Source organism: Rhinatrema bivittatum, chromosome 14, assembly GCF_901001135.1.
Source record: "Rhinatrema bivittatum chromosome 14, aRhiBiv1.1, whole genome shotgun sequence".
Lineage (NCBI taxonomy): Eukaryota > Metazoa > Chordata > Amphibia > Gymnophiona > Rhinatrematidae > Rhinatrema > Rhinatrema bivittatum.
In genome coordinates this window covers 78021879-78047157 of record NC_042628.1, presented here as the reverse complement: position 1 = coordinate 78047157, position 25279 = coordinate 78021879, and the positions used below count along the sequence as shown (strand labels likewise).

Genomic DNA, 25279 nt, shown 5'->3' with positions numbered 1-25279 from the left:
CACTGATTCAATAAGGAAAATAAAAAGGTAAGAGCTTGCTGCTCTCTATTAACTTATAAAACCAAAATAAAATTTAAAAAAGGCAATTATTGGGGGAAGGGTTGAAATTAAATAACTAAATCAAATAAAACAGTTGAAATAAAGCTCTCCCTCCAGCTCCGATGGGAGGCTGAAGGAAAGAGCACAACAGAACTTAAAACTGTAAAGCCAACAAGAAAGATATCCCTGCCTAAAACAAAACTCACCCTAAAACTAAATCCCTGAAAAACTGTCCCTGCCTAACTGAAACTTCACTCTACGGCAAAGAAAGATGTGTGTGTGGTGAATGGAGGAAGGGAAAAGTGTGGTCTGTATACAGGGGAAGGCAGAGAAGCTGCCTGCCCCTCAAATAAACAAATACAACTGTAAATAAATGAAATAAACTCTAAATAAAAGTGAGGACTGATGCCTCAACACAAACTGAACTAAACTATGTCAAAACTATAAAGCTAAGTATATGAAAATAAAGGTTTAGAAATCTCTGCAGCTGGAGCTCAATGCACACACAGCCTCTCTCTAGGAGGGAAAGCCAGGACTGGATCGCCCTGTCCTGAAAATCTGAAGCCGACAGGCAATTCTAGGTGAACATCTATGGAGAATTTATATCTTACCTATTGATTTGCTTTCCTCTACTTCTGCTCACCAGTCCAGAACCTATGGGTGTAGTTCCCCTCACCCACTTTTTCACCACCAGTTGGGAAAGCCTGCAATGACTTGAGCTGAAAATGTGCTTGGGAAGGATAAGTTTACATTGTGTGGGCAGAGCTAAAGACCCTTTGTAACTTTTACACACAGACTTCAGCCAATATTGCCAAAGAAAACTTACCTACACAAGTTTACATGCACAAAGTTACACCTCCTCTTTGCATGGGGAAACTCGCACTCATTCAAAAGAATTCAACTAAATCTCGACTCCTACCCCAGAACGTGGCGAAGAGTCACACCCAAAAGCTGATTACACGCACGGAGCCCAGGTGCACGTTAGAATGTGCTGATATCTGCATAAATACCTACACTGCACGAATACAATCTGCTCTGGACAATCAATCAAATAAAGAAACAAACAAACAATACATTTTTTTTTTAAAAAGGCTTTGAAAATTATCCTCTAAAAGCAAACTTTGCAAATGTACTAACCTGCATCAGTGGCACCACAAGTTGTCAGCACAGTGCCTAAAGCAGCCTGCAGTAATGTTAACACAAAATCTATGCTGAGGCAATGAGATGCAAAAGCCTACTAAATAGTTCATTACCCATTAATGCAGTTGGTGCACTTTAAAACATGCAAAGTATAACGCAGACATATGAACACAAAACAAATTAACAATGCCTTTGTGAGATATATAGGGTTAAGATTTTATGTTAATATGCATGTTAATGCACATACTGTATCATCTGCATCTCATTATCATTGGCTATTAAAATGTATATTAAACACAATGTTAACGCGTGTTAATGACCAAGATTAATACAGTTTAGTATATCAGCACCTTAATGTGTTGTCAAATTTGGTTGAAAATCGGAACTGATGTTAACACAGGGTCATGCTCAGCTCAGCCATTTCTAACACAAATTAAAGTGCTATATACAGTATTACTCAGCTGGATAAAGCATTGTATGAAGAACTGGAAGATAATTCTTCACAGAACTTACGGCAGAAGGACATCTGTCTCCATACGCTGATGCTTGCTCCTGCAGCTTGGCATGCAGCAGTGTAGGCTTGCAGACGCCAGCACAGGATATCTCTGGCACCACCCGAGGCGCACATGTCGAACACACAGTAACCGAAATAAGGTTCAGGCTTGACTTGTTCATGACAGCCCCTGAATGGGCCCTCGGGAGCAGTGATCAGGCCACAGGTGGTTTCAGAGTTGTATTTCGCTTCATTGGCTGAGTCACAGACTGGGCAATTTTTGCCGCAACCAGCGCATTTGATACCACTGCTGCCTACTTGCCAGTCTTCACCAAACTCATCAGGATTTTGGACGGTGCTGCCATCCCGTTTAGTGAAGTCATCGCTCATATCATCATTGTAATTGCCACAGAGTCCTTGCGTCTCATTCTTGAAGGTGCTCAGGACTGTGACCTCTACGTAGTACCAATGGTCATAGAGCACTGTGAAGCCACACTTGGTTGAGAGAATTACATTGTTTCCTTCTTTGCTGATGGAAATCTTCCTTCCCTTAACATAAACTGGCAAATTGTACATTTCTCCATTAATCTGCATATTGAATGAGAATTCATATGTTAGTACACCAGAAATAGCCCCGTTATCAGTGGAGTAGCCACGGGTGGGCCTGGGTGGGCAGGTGCCCACCCAACTTAGACCCAGGCCCACCCAACTGGCACCGGAACTGCAAGGCTGTCACGGGATCCCATCCCCGCGACAGCGAACAAGAGAACCCACGCCTCACACGCCATCACGGCACACATGGGGAAGCGCTACTGCGGCCGTATGGCCAACCGGTCTTCCTGTTCGGGGGGGGGGAGCGGAAGCGCCGCGCGCAGCTTCCGCTTCCTCCCCCCAATGCAGGAAGATCAGCTGCCTCTCCTGCTGCCACCGGCCTCCTGCTATCTTTGGGCATTGGGCCGATCTTCCTGCTTGGGGGGGGGAGGGAGAAAGCGGACGTTGTGCGCTGCGCTTCCGCTCCCCCCCCTCCCCGACAGGAAGTTCGGCGGGCAGTACGGCCCGACGCCCGAAGATAGCAGGAGGCCGGTGGCAGCAGGAGAGGCAGCTGATCTTCCTGCTTTGGGGGGAGGAAGCGGAAGCTGTGCACGTGCTTGAATGTGTATGTGTGGATGAGAATGGGAGTGTGTGTGGGTGAAAACTGGAGCCTGGGTGTGTATGTGGGTGAGAATGGAAGCTTGAATATGTGGGTGAATGGGAGCTCGAATGTGTGTATGTGTGGTTGAGAATGGGAGCCTGGGTTTGTGGGTGGGTGAGAATGGGAGCTTGAATGTGTGTATATATGGGTGAGAATGAGAGCCTGGGTTTGTGTGGGTGGGTGAGAATGGAAGCTTGAATATGTGGATAAGAATGGGTGCTTGAATGTGTGTATGTGTGGGTGAGAATAGTACCTTAAATGTGTATATGTATGGATGAGAATGGGAGCTTGAATATGTGTGGGTGAGACTGGGAGCATGGGTTTGTGGGTGAGAATGGGAGTCTGGGTTTATGTGTGTGGGTGAGAATGGGTGCCTGGATGTGCATCTGTGTGTGCATAAGAATATAAGCCTGGGGAGGGGTGAGAAAGTGAGAACTTGAATGTGAGCTTGTGGGGGGGGTGGAGCATATGAGAGTGACAGCTTGAGTGTGTGAGAGGGAGTCTGTGAGAGAAAGCGTGTATGTGTGTGTGTGTGGGGAAGGGAAGAAGACAGTAATAGAAGAAAGACACTGAAAAGGAATTAGGAAATGAGCTATAAGGGAAAAAATGAGAAAAAGAGACCAGGACCAACTGATTAGAAAAATACAAAGATCAGACAACAAAGGTAAAAATATATATCTATATTTTGAGATGTTAGCAATTTAAATATAAGCAACACAACCGCTCTCTCAAAATTTATGGACAGGTAGGAGCCGTGTATAAAATCGTAATAATAAGAAGGCTAAAGTACCACAAATCACCGTGAATTATGTTTGTATCATTAAGTAAACCTCATACTTAGGCGTAGATGTGAATGCTATGCTGCATAATTTGGCATTATTTATCAGTAAAAAAAACAACTAGTAGACCTGCATGGCTACAGCCCACCCATGTTAACCTTGTGCCCACCCAAAAAATCAATTCTGGCTACGCCACTGCCCGTTATAGTGAATTTGTGGTTCATTAGTTAGAAGCAGAGCTTCCCAACCCTGTCCTCTGGTACCCACAAACTGATTGTGTCTTTCGATTATCCACAATGAAGAGGCATATGATATATTTCCAGATATTACTTCCATGGTATGCAAACTTATATCCATGCATCTTCATTGTGGATATCTTGAAAACCTGCTCAGTTGGGAGTCCCCAAGGACATGTGGGAACTACTGAGTTAGAGCATTTTTCTATTGTGTGAATCTAGTGCAGCTAAGTGACTGTGTCTGCCGGCTGGGAAGTCCCATGATCTCTCAAACAGGATCTAATCCTGTTTGTAGCACTAATACTTTGGCTACAAAACCCTTTTTACTTTACATGGACCCAGGCCTGAGCAATGGATGAGAGATCATGTCAGACACCTGTTTACCTGTGCTGCTTAAGTGCAAAGAAGTGGCCTTGGTCAACAGTAGCAAAAGATGCTGCTTCTTTCAAAGATAAAAAGACTTGGGAAAACCTATTGGCAATTGAATGGCTTCCAATCCTACACTGAATAGGAATGGGGCAAACTTATCTTGCTGGTACACAGCCATTCCAGTATGTAGTGCCCTGGGGTTACTTAAGGGATTCTTGGGCTTGTTTTTTGGAAATATTTCTGTGATAACCCTGGTCTAGTTGCCTAGGTCAGAGGATTTCAGGAAGACCAGGACTGCAGGAGATGCAGCTGCTCTCTACCTCACACCCAGAGGATGGATCAGGGGTGACGCTGCAGGGGAGTTCCACTTTCTGCCTTTTTGGTGAAGATTTTGCCTTATGTATGTACATCGCTTTGAACATTTTTATGGTAAAATTGGAAGGCGATCAATAAAGTTTTATAAATAAATAAAATGTTTTGGGGAGGAGATTTTGCTGCTATCCTCCCTGCCCTGAAGTGGGGGGAAAATCAGAAGAGCTAACTTTGTTCCCTGCTACCTGGACATCTCGTCTGAAAGATCCGAAGTGCCATCTGGACAGTGCGTAAGAACTTTTTGATATGCTCGGAGGCCCCGTTTGAAGTCTGTACACCGTGGAGAAGAGGCCTATTTGTGAATCTGTCCAGAGACTGCGACCCTGTGTTTTTGTCCATCAGTATTATTGGAAGGGGTTTTGTTCTGCCCAAAATAAGTCTACCTGTGACCTTTGCATTTCCAGACCCTGGAGAATGAGTGTTTTCGTGGCCCATTTTCTGAGAGACAGTTGCACAAATAAAGAAATCTGAACAACTATGACAACAAGCTATGGGGGTCATTTACTAAAGGTTTTCTCCTATTTTGTGTCTATGGGGAAAATGCTTAGAAAATGACCCCCTACATGTGCTGAGAATTGAAGTGTAAAGTGCCATTACTTGTTTTTAAACAATTGCTACAGTAAGGTTTTATTTGGACACCCAGCTCGAGCATCCCATGGGAAAAGGACAGAGACAACCCCAGGATAGAGGGTTTAAGACCTTGGGCCCAGGAGAGTATTCCTCCCCCCTATTGGTAAGAACCCAACCCCTGGGGCCCCTGGACTATGACAGAGGGGGAGAATTAAAGAATTGTCCCCAGGTAAGGCCCAACCACCGAGAGGGAGGCTACTTGCAATAAGGTAGTGATATATTCTCCTAGATGAGTTCATATTGCACTCGAATTGTATACAAAATAAAGAGAAAGAAGTGCCAGAAAGAGATCTCAAGCAGTCATCTTCATTCACCCCCTACCGTACTTAAGACTTCCAGATAGATGTTTTCCTAAGTCGCTATTAAAATTTTCCAGTGACGGAGATTCTACCAGCTCCTTAGTTAACTTGTTTTAATATTTAACTGCCATTACAATTAGAGCATTTAGCCCATTGTTTCTGTTTGAAATTGATGCATGAGAAAGCCAGTGAAGAAAAACAAACTATTATGACGCCAACAGCAATATAACTTTTTATTCTATTAATTCAGTCCTACAGATCACTTTTGAAATATGTAGTACATACCTGGACTCTCCCTTGCATTCCTCGTTCAATGATAATTGTGTAATTATGAACGGATATGATAAGACTCCTGATGACTGCAACATTACTAGCCATAACAGGCTCATTCTCCACCTCTACTGAGAAATGCTCCTGATCTTGGTCTTTGCATTTGGCTTCCACAAGAACATAACGGCAAAGGCCCTGGAAGTCAAAAAGGGTCCCATCGAATGAGATGTAGTGGGAATTTCCAGCTGCTACACACTTTCCAACACCCACAGGGTGGCATCCCTGCACGCCCTCTACGACTTTGCATTCTTCGTTGATACTACAAGAGAATATCTGGCACTCAATGATTCCATCATCTCCACACTTGCACTGCTGTTCACAAAGGCCGTCCGGGTAGAAGATATCATTTTTCCCATAATACGTTCCTTTGTAATCACACCCACAGTCTTTTATTAGGACACATTCTTTACCGCTCAGGATATATCCATCATCACAGAAACAGCCTTCTGCAGGAGGAGCATTGCACCCAGCTGGAGCCGAGAGGCCATGACAGGTAGTAGCACAGCCAGGCCCAAAGAGCTCATAGTGACTGTTCTTGGGACAAATGAGAGCTGAAGAAAGATGAAGAATTAGATTACTTTACATCTTTATTTAAAATGAATGAACAATTTCTATTACAACATCTTCATTACAAAGTGCAAGACTTAGAAAATATGGTGCTGGCTCATCAAACATGAAACTGATCAAAAGGAAACCCAAAAAAGTAGTCAGGTATTACTGCTATCTTTGTAAGGCTAATGAATGCTTCATGCTGTCAGGGCCGACCTATCTCTTGGAAGCCTGCATCTTGAACCACTTATTAGCCTTCTAAAATTATCATCTTATCCAACTACTACTCTGGATTTCTTTGAATTATTTTTATCAAAGTACAAGAAGGAACTGAAGGAGCAAGTAATTTCCTGGATAATCTCTCTCTGTCATCATGACGTTGAATGATACTCCCGCTCCTGACATCGGCCGCACCACTCCCCTCCTCTCCTCTGCCGGGGCTCACGAGGCCCAATCGGGGCTAGAGCCCACTCGCAAATCAGTGAGCCGAGCAGAGGAGGCAAACGGGAATGGAGAAGAACTGAAAGGAAAAGAAAATAAAGGAGGAAGAAGAGCAAGAGAGAGAAAAAAAGCAAGCAGCAGACCCAACACGGTGAGTCTGCTGTGCCCCCCGAGAGGCAACAAGCCTATCAGAGGGTACCGATGAGAGCTTTAAAGCATTGCGCCGGGCATCGCGCATCCAAAGGAGCGCGACACGCTCCTTGGAGAGCCCCAGGAACCGGGACCGGAGCCTTTCACCTTCGCAGTCAACTCTACTCATACGCCCAAACTCCAACATTCACAAAACCATCCGCGACTTTCAGCCAACCTCTTCTAACATCCATCCTTTCTCCATCAGCAATCACCCAACCCCCTCAGGCACCCACCTGCACCCATACCGGCCACAGCTTGCATGCTTCAGCGCCCTAACTGATTTATTTATTTATTTATTTATTTAGCGTTTTTTTATATACCGAGGTATAGCAGAGTTGCCTTCACTCCGGTTTACATTATAACAAACCAGTTACATTTAAATTTGACAGATTACATTAATCAGACTGAGAAACAGACATAAAAATTAGTCTAACAAACAGCAGGATATATTACAAGTAAGGTATACTGAAAAAACAGGGTTCATAGATAATAGGATATATCTGTAGTTAGAGGGCGGGATAAATTGTCCTATCGGTAGACTGATAGTTATGAGATCAAAAGTCCGAGCTGTCAGTAAGAGATTGGCTTAGTAGCCAAGATTTTAGTTCTTTTTTAAAAGAACTAAGCATATTCTAAGCATATTCCAGCACACAGCAGGACACCTTCAGCATATAGCATTCATCCTGATATCATTAAGCATAACCCAGCATGCTGCCGGATCTCATCTCTTCAAACTTCATCCCTCAGCAATCACATCAAACACCATCCAGCTCTCATCAGCTTACTCCAACATGCATCCCGATCTCATCAAGCAAACTCCAGTACTCTTCAAGCATACTGATCTATTTAAGCATACCCCAGCACTCATCAAGAATATTCCAGCACTCTTCAAGCAAACTCCTGATCTCATCAAGCATACCCCAGCACTCATCCCGAGCTAATCAAGAATACTCCAGCACACATCCAGATCTTGTCAAGCATACTCTTGCACCCATCCGGATCTCATCTAGCACACTCCAGCAAGCAGCATAATCTCTTCAAAAGCCATGCTTTCATCTTTCATAATAAACTAGCCAAGATTTCAGACCAATCTCGTACAGCTCCTACATCTCTATCAACATCACCCAACACTCAGCCTATTATCATCTAGCTCACACCAGCTCAACATCGAAACATCAACGAATTTCATCAGACATACCCAAGATGGCGACATCAACAAACACGCCTCATCAAATAAGACACAGATACCTTATTAACATACCACTAGTGAAAAATATCTAAAACTTATCATGTCTCACCTTCCTTCTCATAAATACTCAATCCTTAACCAAAAAATACATGTTAATATCAGACATACTACAAGAAAAGAACCCCGATTTCATCACTATAACTGAAACATGGTTCAAAAATACCGATCAAGTCCTACTGAACCAAATAGGCAGCAGTCATATGACACATTCTCAATCCCCCGCAAGAACCGTAGAGGAGGAGGTCTGCTCCTCATTATAAAAAAACATTTCTCAGTGAATGTGATCCCACACAATCTCCCAAAACAATTCGAATTATCTCTCTTTGAATCGCAAAACCTACAAATATGCCTAATATACTGCCCACCCAAGCTTCTAGATAATGATATCTCCCCACTACTGGAATTCCTAATAACAAACATCAGCATGAAAAAACTGACTATAATCCTTGGCGACTTCAATCTTCACTCAGACACAAGTCCCAGATCGCAAAATTGCCAAACCCTACTAGACATGCTATCAAGTCTAAATTGCATTCTACAAGTGAACAACCCCACACACAAAGCTGGTCATACACTGGACCTGATTTTCACTAATAAATATTTCTCAGACACATCTATAACTTACAGTCCAGTCCCCTGATCCGATCACTACCTCTTACAATGCAAGACGAAAGCTAACTTCAACATCTCGACAAAAACAAACGAACCACAACGATCCTTCAGATACTGACCACCCTTCCAAACCAACCTTCTCCAACAAGAACTTGGAAAACAACTAGCAAATCTGGACCTCTCAAATATAAACAATGCTATCAATTCCTGGTTCCAAATTACAGAAGACACCGCTAATACTATAAACCCTGAGAAATTTAAATAGCTAAAAAATCACAGAGAACTACAGAACCCATGGTTCACCTCTCAACTAAAAAACATGAAATCCAACCATAGGAAATGTGAAAAAGAATGGCAAAAAGACAAGTGTCCCATGACTCTGCAGAGATATCGCACGAATCTAGCCGCTTATAAAAAAAATGATTCTGAACACTAAACGTGACTACTACAGTCAAAAGATCAAGAACTCCTCCAATAATGCCAAATCCCTTTACAACATAGTAAACAACCTCATTTCTGAAAACACCTACTCCAATCCAACCGAATCAAAAAATTTAAGCCAAGACTTAGCTATGTTCTTCAAGAACAAAATAACCAAAATAACAGATGCCTTCAATAACTCCTCGATTGAAGAAAACCGAATATCCACATCAAATACAGCAACATGGTTTAACTTCAAAGCAATATTATCCTCCATGGAAGCAGAAAAAATGCTAAGGAAAATAAACCCAGCTCGCCATGACCAAGACACCATCCCCACACGAGAGCTAAAGGAAATTGCTCATTCCATAGCCCCAACAGTAGCAGCAATCATCAACAAATCTCTTGAAGAAGGGGAGCTACCAATAAAGTTAAAAACAGCAACAGACCAATTCTGAAAAGAAAGAACCTGAACCCAGATGACCTGAACAACTATCGTCCAATATCAAACCTACCCCTACTTGCGAAAATGACCAAGAAAGCAGTCCTAACACAACTCAATGAACACCTCGAGAACTACAGAATACTACATCCCACCCAACACGGCTTCAGGAAAAACCTCAGCACAGAAACCCTTCTGCTCAATCTATCCAACAACATACTAAGAGGATTTGATAACAAAATAGGTCACATACTCATCCTTCTCGACCTTTCCGCGGCATTTGACACAGTTGATCACAAAAAGCTAATATCCAGTCTAGCTAACATAGGGCTATCAGGAAAAACTCTTGACTGGTTCACTTCTTATCTAAGACAGATATTTCAAAGTCTCCATCAACAACAACGCATCAGAAGCAATTCCCCTAGAAACAGGAGTACCACAAGGGTACGCTCTTTCAGCCACACTCTTTAACATCTATCTACTTCCCCTATGCCAACTCCTATCAAGCCTAGGCATCCCTTACTACATGTATGCTGACAACATACAACTCCTCATTCCAATTACATCCACCACCGCAGATGCACTGTTAATAGCTGCCTCTCACCTTGGTTCGATCAAAAATATGCTAAACCACCTAAAATGATGTCTTAACATGAGCAAAACCGAATGCATCATAATCAAAAGAAAAAACTCTGGACCCAAAACCAACCCATCCCTCCAAATAGATAACATCCACATACAACTTAAAGACAACGTAAAAGACTTCGGAATCTGGATTGACAGTGAATTAACCTACAAAAAACACATCTCAACAAAAACAAAGGAAGGTTTCCACAAACTCCAAATACTTAAACACCTTAAACCGATGCTTCACCACCAAGATTTCAAAACAGTCTTACAATCTCTCATCTTCACCAGCCTTGACTATTGCAACTCTCTCTTGATATGTCTACCCAAAATGACCTTAAAGCCACTTCAACTACTACAGAATGCAGCAGCAAGAGTACTAACCAGAAAAAAGAAATCAGAACACATCACACCCGTACTCAACAGCCTACACTGGCTCCCAGTTGATAAAAGAATTGAATTCAAATTACTTACAGTCCTACACAATGCAATTTACAAAACAGATAACACATCCCTTGACAATGTCAAACATATTCACAGATTGCAACGTACAACTAGAACAGCCAGAAAATTACAGCTAGAAATACCATCACTCCCACTAGCCAAGCTATCCACCACAAGGAACAGAGCCATATCCATCGCCAGTCCAAAATTATGGAACTCACTACCAGAGCACTTGAGCTCACAAAGCAACATTAAGACATTTAAAAAAGAGCTCAAAACATGGATATTTAGCCAAACATGCAAAGATGGTATTGGTTAATCTCTCATAACATAACATGACTCCATGTATAACCTTTATCGGATTTATTTATTTATTTATTTACTTACTTTTATATACCGCGGCTCATTGGCAAACATCACCTCGGTTTACAATGAACATTAAGTGAGCAACAGGCTTTACAATCCAACATAATTAAGAAAAAATACAATAGCTGATAACATTCAAATTATATTATAATAGAACCAAACTAGACTTAGCTATGGCGAATAGTACTGGGATATGCAATGGAATGACTAAGACTATGACACAGAACATTTTTCAAGTTATAAATTACATGGTTAGATTACAGATATACCCTATTATTAGCATCTGAAATTTTTTGCTTGTATCGTTTAGTTTAATGTTTCCTAAATTTCTCCATTCTCTGTTAATTGTAATAAGTTGTTATAATTGTAAACCGGAGTGAAGGCTGCTAGCTATACCTCGGTATAAAAAAAAACTTTTAAATAAATAAATAAATAAATAAATCTTTTTTCCCTTTCCAGCTAAATGCGTTAGTCCAAATGCCAAATACAGTTTTATTTATGTAAAGCTGGACATTTTATATCGTACAGACAAGTTAACATTTTACTATTTAAATATTATACCCGAGTGAAATTGTCTCTCTCTTGTAATTTTGTACACCAGACTATCTTTTCTCTTTCCCTTCTTGTTAACTCAAGCTAACCATGAGCCATGTATTCAATGGACATTATATGACATGATTCAAACAGATATTGTATGGAATTATATGGTACCGGTTATCTATTGGCACCTCTGTTAAGTACTAACATTTGTTTTGCCTATTTGTGCTTGCCTGAAAACCGTTATGATGGTAAATAACTTAATGATGGTATAGAAAAGATTTTAAATAAATAAATAAATAAATAGATAAAGTTCCCAATGGCCAGATTTAGTAGTGCCTGGAAATAAAATTGAGTCCCTTTTGTTCCTTCCCTTCTCCCATTCCCTATTCTCCTTGGCACGCTATCTCTTCCCAAACTTGTAAAGGATTTTTTGCACTATGTATTTTCTTGTCCTGGATCTTTTTCACTCCTATTATTTACAAGACTAATTCACAAGAATGGAAACATTTATATTTTTTATTGCAGTGTTTTCACATATGGCATTTGTGTGGCAAAGCAGTAAAGGCTCTTGGATCCTAGCCATACAGAACTGTAGCCGGGATACATTAGTGTCTCAATGCTGTGCTCATACAATATTATTTCACTGCTAAGACTCTGCCTTTTCAGACACCGATGAAACTATTAGGCACATTTGATTAGTGATGATCCAAAGAAGCAAAGTCAGAGTCAAGAAAGAGCAACAACAATAGGGAGGGTAATTTTATAAGAGCTGATATAGGGCTAAAGGTTGCGTGTAGAAGTACATGCAGCTGAATTTTTCAACGTGGAACCCTGTGTGCAGCATACGTGCACACAGGTACATGTGCTAAGGAGCACATAACTATCCCAACTCTGCCCCTGAGATGTCTCTTTCAGTGTGTACAAAAGGATGCGGGAAATCGCTTTTGGCATCTTTTTACATGCACAACCTTCTCCCAAGGCAACTTTCAAAAATCTATTTGTGCACATAAAACTAGGTTTTAGGCACATAAAGGATTTGGAAATCTTTACAACTCTGAAACATGCAACAGCAGCAAACAGAACTCCTACACTGAACTGGAAGAGTGCCCATGTCCTTACTAGCAAGGTTTGGGCTTCCTCATCTGTACAGTTAGGAACTTTCCAGCAAGGGCAGTTTAGGAAGAGTTCATGGCGGTGGTGAGTGGCAAGAGGACGCTTCCCCTGAAGGGGAGGGGAGGAGTATAGCAGGAGCTTCCATGAGCCACTGGGAAGAGTTTGTTGCAGGAGCTCACTGGCTTGAAGCCAGAAGGGTTCGGAGCTGGTTGGTGCAGGTTTTGCTAGGAGCTAACGCTTAGCCTAGGGTTACAGTTTCGGATCCATGGAAGAAGAAGAAGACAAGGGTTAACCCAGGAACTTCTAATCACCCAAAGCAATTGGGGAGGTTTGTCTTGTCCAGCCCTCCAGTCTGTGAGCACTGAAAAATCCCAAGGAAGACGCTAAACCTTTCATCTGGGTTAAGTAACAGAAAGCCTGTGGGAGAAATATTGCTTCAGGGAATTGAGAGGACTTGAGCTAAGAACTTTGCATTAAGTGATTTTGAGAGCCTGAAAAGAACTGAAAGCTATTTTCTCATTTCTGCCTTGTTGCATTTTTACAAATTTTCCTGTAACTCCTGGAACCTGAACTATTTTTGCAGGTCAGTAAATGTCTTTCTGTTTGAGGGGAGGGGAGGGGAGGAGTATAGCAGGAGATGTTGATAGATGTGAGGCATGTCTGGGAGACATGCCTCACATCTATCAACGCCCTCCTTTCCAACCTACACCTTGCACTCAATACTTCAAAAACTGAAATCCTAATTATTACTAATCAACCCAGCTTATCCATTCACCAACTGCAACAGAACACTTCACAAAATCTCACACCTCCGTCCACTGTCAGAGATCTAGGAGTTCTCTTAGATACACAACTTAGCTTCAAATCCCACATCAAATCACTCCTAAAAGGGGGCTTCTATAAACTCCAAACCCTCAAAAAACTTAAGCCTCTCCTCCACGCACATGACTTCCGTACCGTTATGCAAACCACTATACTATCAAAACTTGACTATTGCAACTCACTGCTAATAGGCCTTCCAGCTTCCACAATCAAACCCCTCCAAATCTTACAAAATGCCATGGCTCGCATCCTTACAAACTCAAGAAAGACTGATCATATTACTCCCATATTACAAAACCTCCACTGGCTACCAATCACCTATCGCTCTCAATACAAAACACTTACTATCATACATAACACGCTATATAAAAATAACTCCCCCTGGATCGAAGATATGCCACACTTCCACCAGGCCAACCGTCCTACCAGAAACTCCCTTGCGGGCACCCTCCACACCCCTTCACTCAAAATTGCTCACCTCACAAACACCAGAGCGAGAGCCTTCTCCATCGCCGGCCCCACCCTTTGGAACTCCCTCCCCACCGAGCTCCGACTAGAACCTTCACTTAATCAATTCAAAAAAGGAATCAAGACCTGGTTATTTAAACAGGCCTATCCCAACGCCTCTCAACCCTAGCATTTGACTTCTCCTCAACACTCATTATTTCCCTCTCCCTAGTACAGTGTCCCCCCGCCCCCCTACACACCCTCCCTCCCTCACCACCCCATCCATTTTATGGCTTCCTGATATTCAGTCACCACCTCTCCTTCCCATCGCCACCACCTGCCCCCTTGTACAGTTCCTACCCCACCCCGCCTCCCCTATGCGCTTCATCCCCCACCCCGCGCTACCCCCCACTCTGTCGCCTCTTGTATATAATTAATTTATGTCCAACCTGGTTAACCACATGTAATCTCATTTAATAACTGTGGCGCCCGTTGGCTCTACAGTAAAGTTGTCACCTTTTAACTTCCTATCCTTCCTCCATCTATCATTGTAATTTCCTTTCTCAGTTGTCTGTAAACCGACATGATGTTTTTTTACGAATGCCGGTATATAAAAGTTATTAAAAAAAAAAAAAAAAAAAGGTCACTCCCGGACCCCCGCTGGACTTTTGGCAAGTCTTGTGGGGGTCAGGAGGCCCCCCCAAGCTGGCCAAAAGTCCCTGGGGGTCCAGTGGGGGTCCGGGAGCGATCTCCTGCACTCGTGCCGTCGGGTGCCAGGAACCAAAATGGCGCCGATAGCCTTGCTCTTACTATGTCACAGGGGCTACCGGTGCCATTGGTCAGTCCCTGTCACATGGTAGGAGCACAAGATGGCGCCGGCCATCCAGTGCTCCTACCATGTGACAGGATCCGGCCAATGGCACGGATACCCTGTCACAAGGTAAGGGCAAAGGGCGGCCTGGTAGCCGGAGGACGGCCCGAAGCGGGAGATCACTGGAGATCGCTCCTGGGACCCCCACTGGACCACCAGGTACCTGTAAAAAGGTTTTTGGGGGGGTCGGGAGGGTGGGGGAAGCTAAGGGGTTACTTTTAAAGAGTCAGGGTGGGTTTTTTGTTTATCGGCTGGGCAGCCGATAAACAAAATGCGATCGGACCCGATGGGAAAAAACCCACATGTGAATCTGAACCGGAATCCGAACCGATTCCGGTTCCGATTCACACCTCTATCAGGCACTATTCTAAAATGGTTCACCTCATATTTATCCCAAAGAAGTTTCCAAGTAATATTCAACAACAACCTATCAAATAAAGTGAACCTAAATACAGGTGTCCCACAAGGACCTACACTTTCAGCAACACTTTTCAACATCTATCTCCTACCTATTTGTCACACACTGGATAGTCTGGGTCTAACCCATTTCCTTTATGCTGACGACATCCAAATATTAGTTCCAATCCAAAATACGCTAGAAGAAACCTACAAGAAAATAACCTCTTATCTCTCAAAAATCAAGCAATGTCTCTCCAACCTAAAACTCATAATCAACATTGATAAAACTGAATTAATCATCCTCGACAAAAAAATCAACAATTCACCCAGACAATCACTCAAAACAGAAAACCCAGAAACAATAATCTCTCCTGTTGACCATGCCAGAAACCTCGGAATTACAATTGACAAACAAATAAAATCAAAGAAGGTTATCACAAATTATTGACACTCTGACGTCTCAAACCTTTCCTCACTCAAAATGACTTTAGAACAGTTCTGCAACTACTACTACTATTTGCAAACCTGGACTTACTGCAACTCACTACTCCTCGGCCTCCCTTTTACCACCATATGCCCACTACAAATACTCCAGAACGCAGCTGCCAAGATTCTTTCAGGAACCAAGAAACAAGAACACATTACATCTACTCTCATATCCTTGCACTGGCTCCCAATTAAATACAGAATAGAATACAAAGTTTTATCAATCCTCCACAAATTAATCACAGGACAACAAAACCATTGGCTAACTGAACACATTGAACTACATGCTCCAAAAAGGAACCTTCGCTCAATGAATAAAGGCCTCCTCAAATTTCCTCATGCAAAAATCACGCACCTAGTATCAACCCGAGAGAGAGCTATATCAATCGCCAGCCCATCTCTATGGAACTCCTTACCCCTAAATCTAAGAACCCAAGTTGACAACAAAACTTTCAAAAAAGAACTAAAAACCTTGCTTTTTACCAGAGCTTTTTCAGAAGATATTAACTACCAACACCAACAAACTCCCAACCACAGACATCTAAGAACTTTTTCCTATATAATCTAACCCTCTATTACAACCCTATGATACCCAACTTTATCTTCAAATTGTATTTGTTAAAACTCTAATGTTATTCTCCTAATGTAAACCGTTATGATGGCAAAACCGAATATACGGCATACAAAACATGTTAAATAAAAAAAATTTAAAAAGGGTTGTTTTGTTTTGTTTTTAAATTAGTAAAACATGCAAATTTTCTTCCCAAGCTGTTTCATTATACATGCTTTTTAATCAGTGTATTTAAGGTAAAGCTTTGTTGGAAGACCCGGGTGCTGGATTAAGAATGGCTCATCTACCTGAATGGTAGAAAACCCAAAGAGAAAGACAACAAAACCGGGCTTGGGTGAGGAGTGATGTCCTGCATGCAGTCAAAGTTCTTCAGCTGGAAACAGGAAAAAACTGGGCAGACTGGATGGGTCACTGTCATCTCCCTGTACTGTGCAAAGTACAAAGGTAAAACACGGGCAAATGTCCCACAGCTGACAGAAAATAAAGGAATTCCCACAAAAGAATGAACAGGGAAAACAGGAGAAATGGCCTTGAGAGTCATCTTTTTGTACTTTATCATTTTATGTTATTGTTATTACTATTCTATATTTTTTCTTTTATTGTTTGGAACAATTTATGTATTATTTTGACAACACATGTGCACACTCTCACGTCAACAAAATGTGCTGAACCTGATTTCATGCCATATTCTATCCTGTGACTTGTCAGTGCAGCTCAGATGCACTACTATTGCAATATGTTTTTTTTAGGGTCATCAGTGCAAGAACCATTGCACATTAAAGCCCAAATTTTCAAAGCCCAGTGCGCACAAAAATTGTGGGATACGCACATGGCCAGGCCGGGCACACGCCAAACGCATTTTAAAAACGGCCCGGTCGCATGCATATATCCTGATACTTGTGGACTCTTTCAAAGGGGCAGGCTGGGAGGCGGGGCAGGCTGGGAGGCGGGGCAGGCAGGGGCTGATCAGTACAGCGGCCATTAGGCCCTGTCCTGGGGAAGCGAGTGCCGGAAGCTGTCCGGTGTGCACAACTTACTTCTGCTCAAAGGAGCAGGTAAGTTTTAAAATACAAAAAAAAATAGAGTAGTTAGGTGGGGTTTAGGGATCAGGGTGGAGAGGGGGAAAGGGAGGAAGTGTAGTTAGGGGGTTAGGGAAGTTCCCTCACAGTCCGCTTCTTAACTGGAGCGGACTGTGAGGGAACTGCCCAAAGGCCCGATCGTGTCACCGCGCATACTTTAAAAAAATTCCACCCCCGCAAGCACGAGTCGTGACCCGTCTGCACATGAGCGTGTTGATATTAAAATCAGGCGCACATGTGCATGCAGGTATCATATCCTGTAACATGCACGCATCGCCGTGCACATTTTATAAAATCGGCACGTCCATGTGAGCATGACGGGAACCACGCGCATGTTTTAAAATCTACCCCACAGCGTCAACATTATTGCAATGAGATCATTGCACCATTCTATTTTGTGAAATATTGGTGCAGGGTTATTCCAATAAAACCATAGCATTATTACTGAGACACTTAAAAGCAGCCTTAAGTCCTGAATTAACACCAAAGGATGACTACCACTGCAAGCCACCGTCTGGGGAAATACCCAGGCATTCAGATACTTACGGCAGAATGATAATGTTCTCCACTCCTGGATTTGGATGCCTCTGGCTTGACACGGAGCCACATATGAAGTAATGGCATCACACAGAGCAGCCTGGCGACCTTTGAGCTGACACAGGTCAAAAGTACAATCATTGAAGAAGGGAGCTGGCTTGATGCTGGCATGGCATTGACTGAATGGTCCATTGGCATCAATGATCATGCCACACAATGTCTCATTCTGGTAATCTACTTTCTCTGCCTCGGTGCAGATGGGACATTTTTCAGGAGGACAGACTGCATCACATCCTGGGACATCTCCCACTTTCCAGCTGGCCCCAAACTGAGCTGCATCAGCTGCTAGGAAGCCATCCTTGGTGGTCATATCATCAGTTTGGTTTTGATTGTTGTTGCCACAGAGCCCCGAGACTGCATTAGCATATGTGTTTGGAAGCTTAACCCGAGCATAGCTGTACTGGTCATATGTTACTGTGATATCACAAGCGAGGGAAATATAAACATGGACTCCACTTATGAAAGCATTTATTTTATCTTCAAAATTGAAGGGCAGATTTTTAAGGACTCCATTCACCTAAAAAGGTATAGAATAAAACCTTTTTAGCATGTATGTTATATATGATATCAAATAATTCCAATGCATAAACTGTACGTGATGGTGCAACATCCCTGCCTAGTAAAATGTAATATTCACTATACAATTCTCAGCTTATAAAGGCCGCAGTCTTCCTGCAATAGATCTAATAACATTAGCAATGACTTTCTATAAGTGCCGAGTGTCTCTCTCCAAAACAGCTAACGTGAATAGCAGAGACTTTACAGTATGGAATGTGCTGAATTAATTCACTGTGCATTTGTGGCTAGGGCGGCAGGAATATGGCCTTAATTTTAAAGCCATATTCCTGCCAGATAAATTCACACTTATCCACCTAAGTGGCACAGTTTAATAATTGCCCATATTCAGTAGCCACCACTTAACCTAAACAATTGGTACAACTAAAGACAATGTATATATCCCCTAAGCAATATTGCACTACCCAAATATATTACACTATCTATGCGAGATACATCTTACACTTTACCATCCACTGTACTAATCGTCTGGATCCATGTGCCTTCTATTACTTTCTATCCTCCACAACTGCTAGGATATTCTATGCCGGTTTAACCAAGAGTAGATTGTAGACATCTCCTTGATTGTTTTTTATCCCTATGTTAATATCACTAACTGTATCTGTTATATCCTGCACAACTCACTCACTTGCTTTATATTATGAACTCAATCTATTTTTATATACGAGTTGCAAATTTGCAATAATGTACTGTGTCATTACTTCCATATCTAACATGCCTTGCACTCCTTGACTGGAAAGCCTTGCCACACATAAACAATGTTAACAATGATTTGGGTGTCTGTATCTGGGAGAGGGAGAGGCTGCTGCGAATTAACAAAGCAAAGAGAGTTTTTGTGTTTCCTTTTCATGGGGGCGGGGGCAGCCTCCTCTTCCCTCTTCACCCCTGCTCCATAAACGGTATGGCGGCTCCCTGCTACTGTAAATTCTGGTTTTGTGGCTCTTGACGTGGGAACGTTTGGTCACCCCTAGCTTAGGAGATGAGCTTTGTGCAATTATAAACATATTTAGTGTAGGGGGTGGGCAAATGAAAGAACATGGGTCAGAACCAGCCCATCACAATTATTTTTTGGCTCGCACACCTCTTTGTGGATGCCGTTATGTTGAGCTGTCAGACGCTGAATTATGATGTCATCATCATAAGCCTATCACAGCGCACGTTAGTGATGTGTCAGTGTCAGCAGCCTCTTTTGATGATAGCCACACATTGGGGATGGCATCAGCTGAGGGCCTCTTTAGATTAATGTGGCTGAGGGCCGCTTTTTGATGACAGAGTGACAGAGGGCAGTGCATGTTTGCAAGATGTGGGCTAATAAGCCTGAGGAGGGACAACTTAAGGAAAAGCATTAAAATCCCTGTCAGCTGTTAAAAGCAGCTGAAGGGAATGCGATATTTTCCCTTCAGCCCTCCATCCTCATGTTCATTAGCTAAGTAACTCCTCCCCGAAATGCCCATTTCCTGCCCACCACTTATCCATGTAACAAGCTACTATAAACCAAGTTCCTGCCCCAATGAGCTTACAATGTGCACTGAGCTGCGTCTGGATCTGAGTGATGTGTTTTTCTCTTGTTATAAAGGGGTTTTCATCCCTACATCTCCGCAGCCAAGGTGAAGGAGCATAAAAATACATCAAAACCCCTGTGTGCGCTCCTGTGAATGACAAATGCTCTGCAAGAACCAGCAGGCAGCACTCACAGTGTTAACAAGTTGGGAAAAGGGCTGTACTGTTTAGCTTTCCCAGAGAACAGCGGTACATAGCCAGCAGAGTAGGAAGCCAAAGAAATGCTGGAAGAAGATTTAAGGAACAAAAGGTGCAATTTGGCTGGCTTTATCTGTTAGTGGGGGTGGAGATGGGCAGGAGTTGGAGCCAGGAAGAGAGGAGTGTATCTGGCAGCCCTGCAATCAGTTCTTCTCCTGAAGAGCTAATGATCAAGAAGAAGTCCTGTGCTCTGAGAAAATAGAGAGACAGATAGATGTTCTTGCTTCATAGCTGAACTACATGTAAAATCCCAACAAGGCTCACATCCAGATAAGTGACGACTGCTAAATGTGGCCAGATATTCGGCCACCATCACTTATCCAGGTTATGTGATGCTGAGTATCGACTTCTATGAGTAGAATTTGTCTTGCTGGATTTTTAAAGTAGGATGTTTGTATTTTCTCTGCTCCTGCTTTGTCCCTTTCATTGTGTCTTGGGATAGTATCATGTGCAGTGGGAGGTTCGTCTCATTACTCAGACTAAAGGGGATTACAGAGAAAGAGGAAGCCAATGCAGGCAGAGCTAGGGATGGAGGAGAGAAGAACTACAGCTCCCAGAGAGCAATGGGGCTGAGGGACAGGCAGATTGTGCAAGCCCAGGAACCAAGTGGTGACCTAATGAAGAAGAAGGAGCTACAGGATATACAAACAAGAGGAGAGCTTGGGGAAGAGAGGAGTTGAATCTTGTGGGCCCAGACAGTGGATAAAACTCCCAATGCTACAAAACACCACGACGGGAGTGCAGTGGGAGGAGTAGGAAAAGGCTGAAGCCCTTATCCCCTGAAAAGGGGTAATTTGGCCTTGGGGTTTTCTACAAGGTTGAGGTGGCGATCTGCCCAGCTACATAGAAGTAACTGCGCTGGAGGAAGGAGACAAAGCTCTCCTGGGATGGTATAAGAAAACATTAGCTAAGAAGCTGGGTTGGGAAAAGCAGCTTGCACTGAACCGCTGAACATATAACTGTGCTGGGGGAAAGAGGCAGAGCTATTCTGGACTTTGTGGTGAAAGCCTGAATTAAAGAGAGGGCTTGAGGGGGAAACCCTGGTCCTTGGAGAACCAGGGCTATTCCACTTTTAGATGTGGATTTAGACCCTGTTGCAGTGAGATTATCGTTAGGATCCCGCAGAGGGAATTCACCTGGGGAAGTTAAAGCTGTGGAAGTCTGCAAGGCACATCCTTACACATCTTTCTGCTATTGGTTTGTCCTTCTCACTTTATCCTGGCGCATTATTCCTATCTTACCAGCTTACTTGCCCATATCTCAGTGCTTTATGGTGTTCATGTCAGTTGTGTATTTGAGTTCCCTTTACCGACTGGGCCCTGTTGGAATGTGCCCACCCCCACGTTAGTGAATTAGGACCTGTGTCTCTTTCATTCTTGGCTCCAAACCTCACACATACCAGGATTTGGCGAGGGTAGTCCTTGCTGATGGTAATGGTTTCACTGTAGGCCTCAAGTGTCACCACTTGGGTGAAAGCGACAGCTTTGTTCCCTCGGTGATCGTTCTGAACCTTCACACTGAAGGGGGTGAGAGTTGAATCTTGGGAACTTGTGGCAGCAAGCAAGTAGATGCAGCTCCCCTGGAAGTCATATCTCTGTCCATCAAAGGATGTGTAGTGAGGATCTCCAGAAGCGACGCACGTGGAGTAGCCGATAGGGTGGCAGCCCCGGACCCCGTTCACCACACTGCATTTCTCACTGGCTTTGCATCTGCTGCTCTTACAAACCACCATGCGCACACTTGGCTCACATTTGCAAAGGACGGCGCAGTTCTCATCCGACCAGAACTGCTCGTTGGGTAGGTAGTAAAGCCCATTGTATCTGCAGCCGCAGTCTGCGACGGGGACACACCGGCTACCACTGATGACGTGCCCGTCGTTGCACTGGCAGGACTCCACGCAGGGCAGTCTGCATCTGCTGGGGGCTGTCCTGTCTGAGCAGGTGGCAGGGCACGCGTTTCCGCAGGACTCATAGTGACTGTTCTCAGGACAAGTCAGTGCTGAAACCCAAATATACAATAAGTCACAGCTTGGTACATTAATGCCATCCATCTATAAATATCATAGCATTGATTCTTTCTGAGGGTATTTTTGTGACATTGCGCATAAGTTAGCTGACAAATATACAGATAAATTGTACTAGTTTACTCACATAAGTCCACTTTGAAAGTTATCCCAGCAAAACTATGCACACAATCAAACCTGCTATTTGCATAATTTTGCCAAGAGAATTTACATATACAAGGGGTAATAATCAGCAAGTTATGAGGCTTTAGTTAGCCCCATAACTTGTCCTGGATATTCAGTAGGATTAAGGTCCCACTGCATATCCCCTATTAGAGTTATCTGGGTAATTTTAGCTAAATAACTCTAAACCTAACGAGATATCTTTGTTTGTGGACCCGCCTCCCATGAGTGGTAGCAGAGAGGAGGCTGGAAACCAGGCACAAGGCCCTCCAGCAGCTGCACCCCTCCTGGCACATGGACTTCCTGTTACTATGAACCTGTGCGAGGGGCCGGGGTCGCCATAGGGTCTCGAGCATGCAGTGGGTCTTGGGAAAGAAAGCTGCTTCCCTTGGGCGCAGAGGGTCTGAAGTGAGGAACGGCAGCAGGGGACTAGGTGATGGTTATTAGAGTGGGTGGTAAGTGTAGAGGACCACACGGGTAAAAGGGTTTTACATTCAGCTAATTTCCATAGCAGCATTTACATATAAACAAGACGTATCCTTAACTGCTGCTATCAGGGGAAACAGGGAGGGACAAAGACAAACTAAACAGTGGGTGTCTAGGATGCTCAGAAGGTTGAAGTTGATAAATAATGCAGTTTAAAGACTATATTGTAATAAGAGAGAGTGAAACATTTATCCTTACTGTGCTGTTTGATTCCCTGATGTTATGTACAATTTGTAATACTTACAATAAGGCTGTTTGTGGTAGAGGTGCTGCTCTTATGTGCCTTGTTGGGTAATGAAGGAAAGCTCAAATACTTACAACAACCAGATGCTATCCTCCAGTCAGAGATGTTGGCTCCTTGTCTCATGCAGGTGGCTGCGTAGGCATTAAGAGCCTGGCAGAGAATAATCTTGGCACCTTTATTCATGCAGACGTCATATATGCAGTTGTTGAAGAAATTATCAGGGTTCACCACATCATAGCACTCTTGGAAGGGGCCATCTGTGGTTTTGCTGATCAGACCACAGAACTGCTTGCTTCCATACAGCTGCCTGTCGCACTCCTCACAGGTTTGGCAGGCATTGGGGTAGTTGTGAAAGCAGAAGGAGTCTCCATCATTCACTTGCCAGCTGGCTGCCCATTCATCTATGGAGGAGCCTCGGGTGCCATTGGGTTGTGTAATGTCATCTGTTGGATCCCCATTGAAGTTTCCACAAAGACCTTGAGTGACGTTGTAATAGCTGCTGGGAAGTGTGACCTCCACGTGCCCATTCCAGTCAAAGATGACATCAAAGCCAAAATGAGTTTGCAACACTGCAGTGAGGCCACTCAGGATCACTGTAATCCTGCAGTCTTCCAAGATAACTGGTAGATTGGTTATCGTATCATTTAACTGAAAAAAAGGCCAAGAAAGATAAACAGTATTTAATCCAAAAGTTAAGTGAACAATAGCATTTAAAAACATGTGTCTTGAATCTCATGCTCAGTATGAGCAGCTCATACCATTTTTCTTCTTGGGATTCACTTAATTCAGGATAATTGGCAATACCTTTTATTGAACCAACGTAAGAATCATTCAAAAATACAGGAAAAATGTTTTCATGAGATATCATCTGAAAAAGAGTCTTAGAATTTCACATCCAACATCATCTTTGGATAAGTTTTATGTTGGTCCAGAAAAAGGTATCTCAGCCCGGAAAGAATCCAGTTTTTTTCTAGGCTACTTCAACATTCTCTTCTACTCATACATCGTTATGAGGTACAATGCAGCTGGTAATATAGAAATTGACTCACTCTTATTTTTGGAAACTGTCCTACAACAAAGGAGATCTTGACTCTACATATGTAGATGTCAACTTGGTGAATGTAGGACACAACTCGCCTTCCTCTATTGGCGTTTTTGACATCCACTGTGAAGGGGATCAAAGTGTGATCATCGCCATCATATTTAGCAAGGGTGTAAGTGCAGGTGCCCTGGAAGTCGAAGTTATTGTTGTCAAATGTATGAAAGTGAGGGTCACCCCAGGCCCAGCATTTTGCAGAAAATTTTGGAATGCATTCAGCTCTTCCATCCTTCATGCGACAATCTTCCTGTGGCTTGCATTCTTTCGCATTACATGGATCTGTGTTAAAAAGCCAAATTACATCCTCGTCATCATTCCAGTGCACACCGGCATCAAACAAAATCCCAATATACTTAATAAATAGGTCTTACGATCTTCAGGGATATTTATTTTGTAAGACTTGGAGACCACCTGCTTCCTTCTGCTGACAGCAGCTGTGACAAAAACTGTAGTTTCTACCTGTAATCATTCATTTTTTTTACAGCTTTGCTTTGCCATTGATCATGAGCAGAACAAACATGATTAATACATTAAATGCAATTAGTCTTTGAGGTGTAGGTGGATATGAAATAATAGTATTTCTTCTTCATCTTATGGAAGTACAAAGGTTAGCATTTTTCCATTTCTTTCCTCCAAATCAGGGGTGCCAGTTCTGGAGGACCCCAATGAATACTCGTGAGATATATTTGAATGTAGCTGGTTTAAGAAACTCATTTATCTGGCTTAGTTACCTTGAATTCTGGACCCATGGTGATCCTTCAGGACTGGAGTTGTGTGCCAAAGCT

At 43.0% G+C, this 25279-nt stretch overlaps 1 protein-coding gene across 1 annotated transcript in view; it reads right to left on the bottom strand.

The window, feature by feature from the left end:
- LOC115075931 (IgGFc-binding protein-like) overlaps positions 1–25279 on the bottom strand; it is a 145246-nt gene that overhangs the window by 27976 nt on the left and 91991 nt on the right. The window contains exons 20-25 of the mRNA XM_029576899.1: positions 24445–24773; positions 23470–24043; positions 21880–22478; positions 18096–18663; positions 5835–6430; positions 1693–2260 (exon numbers count right to left, since the gene is read on the bottom strand). Of these exons, the coding sequence (XP_029432759.1) occupies positions 1693–2260; positions 5835–6430; positions 18096–18663; positions 21880–22478; positions 23470–24043; positions 24445–24773 (3234 nt within the window). The remainder of the gene's footprint in view (positions 1–1692; positions 2261–5834; positions 6431–18095; positions 18664–21879; positions 22479–23469; positions 24044–24444; positions 24774–25279) is intronic.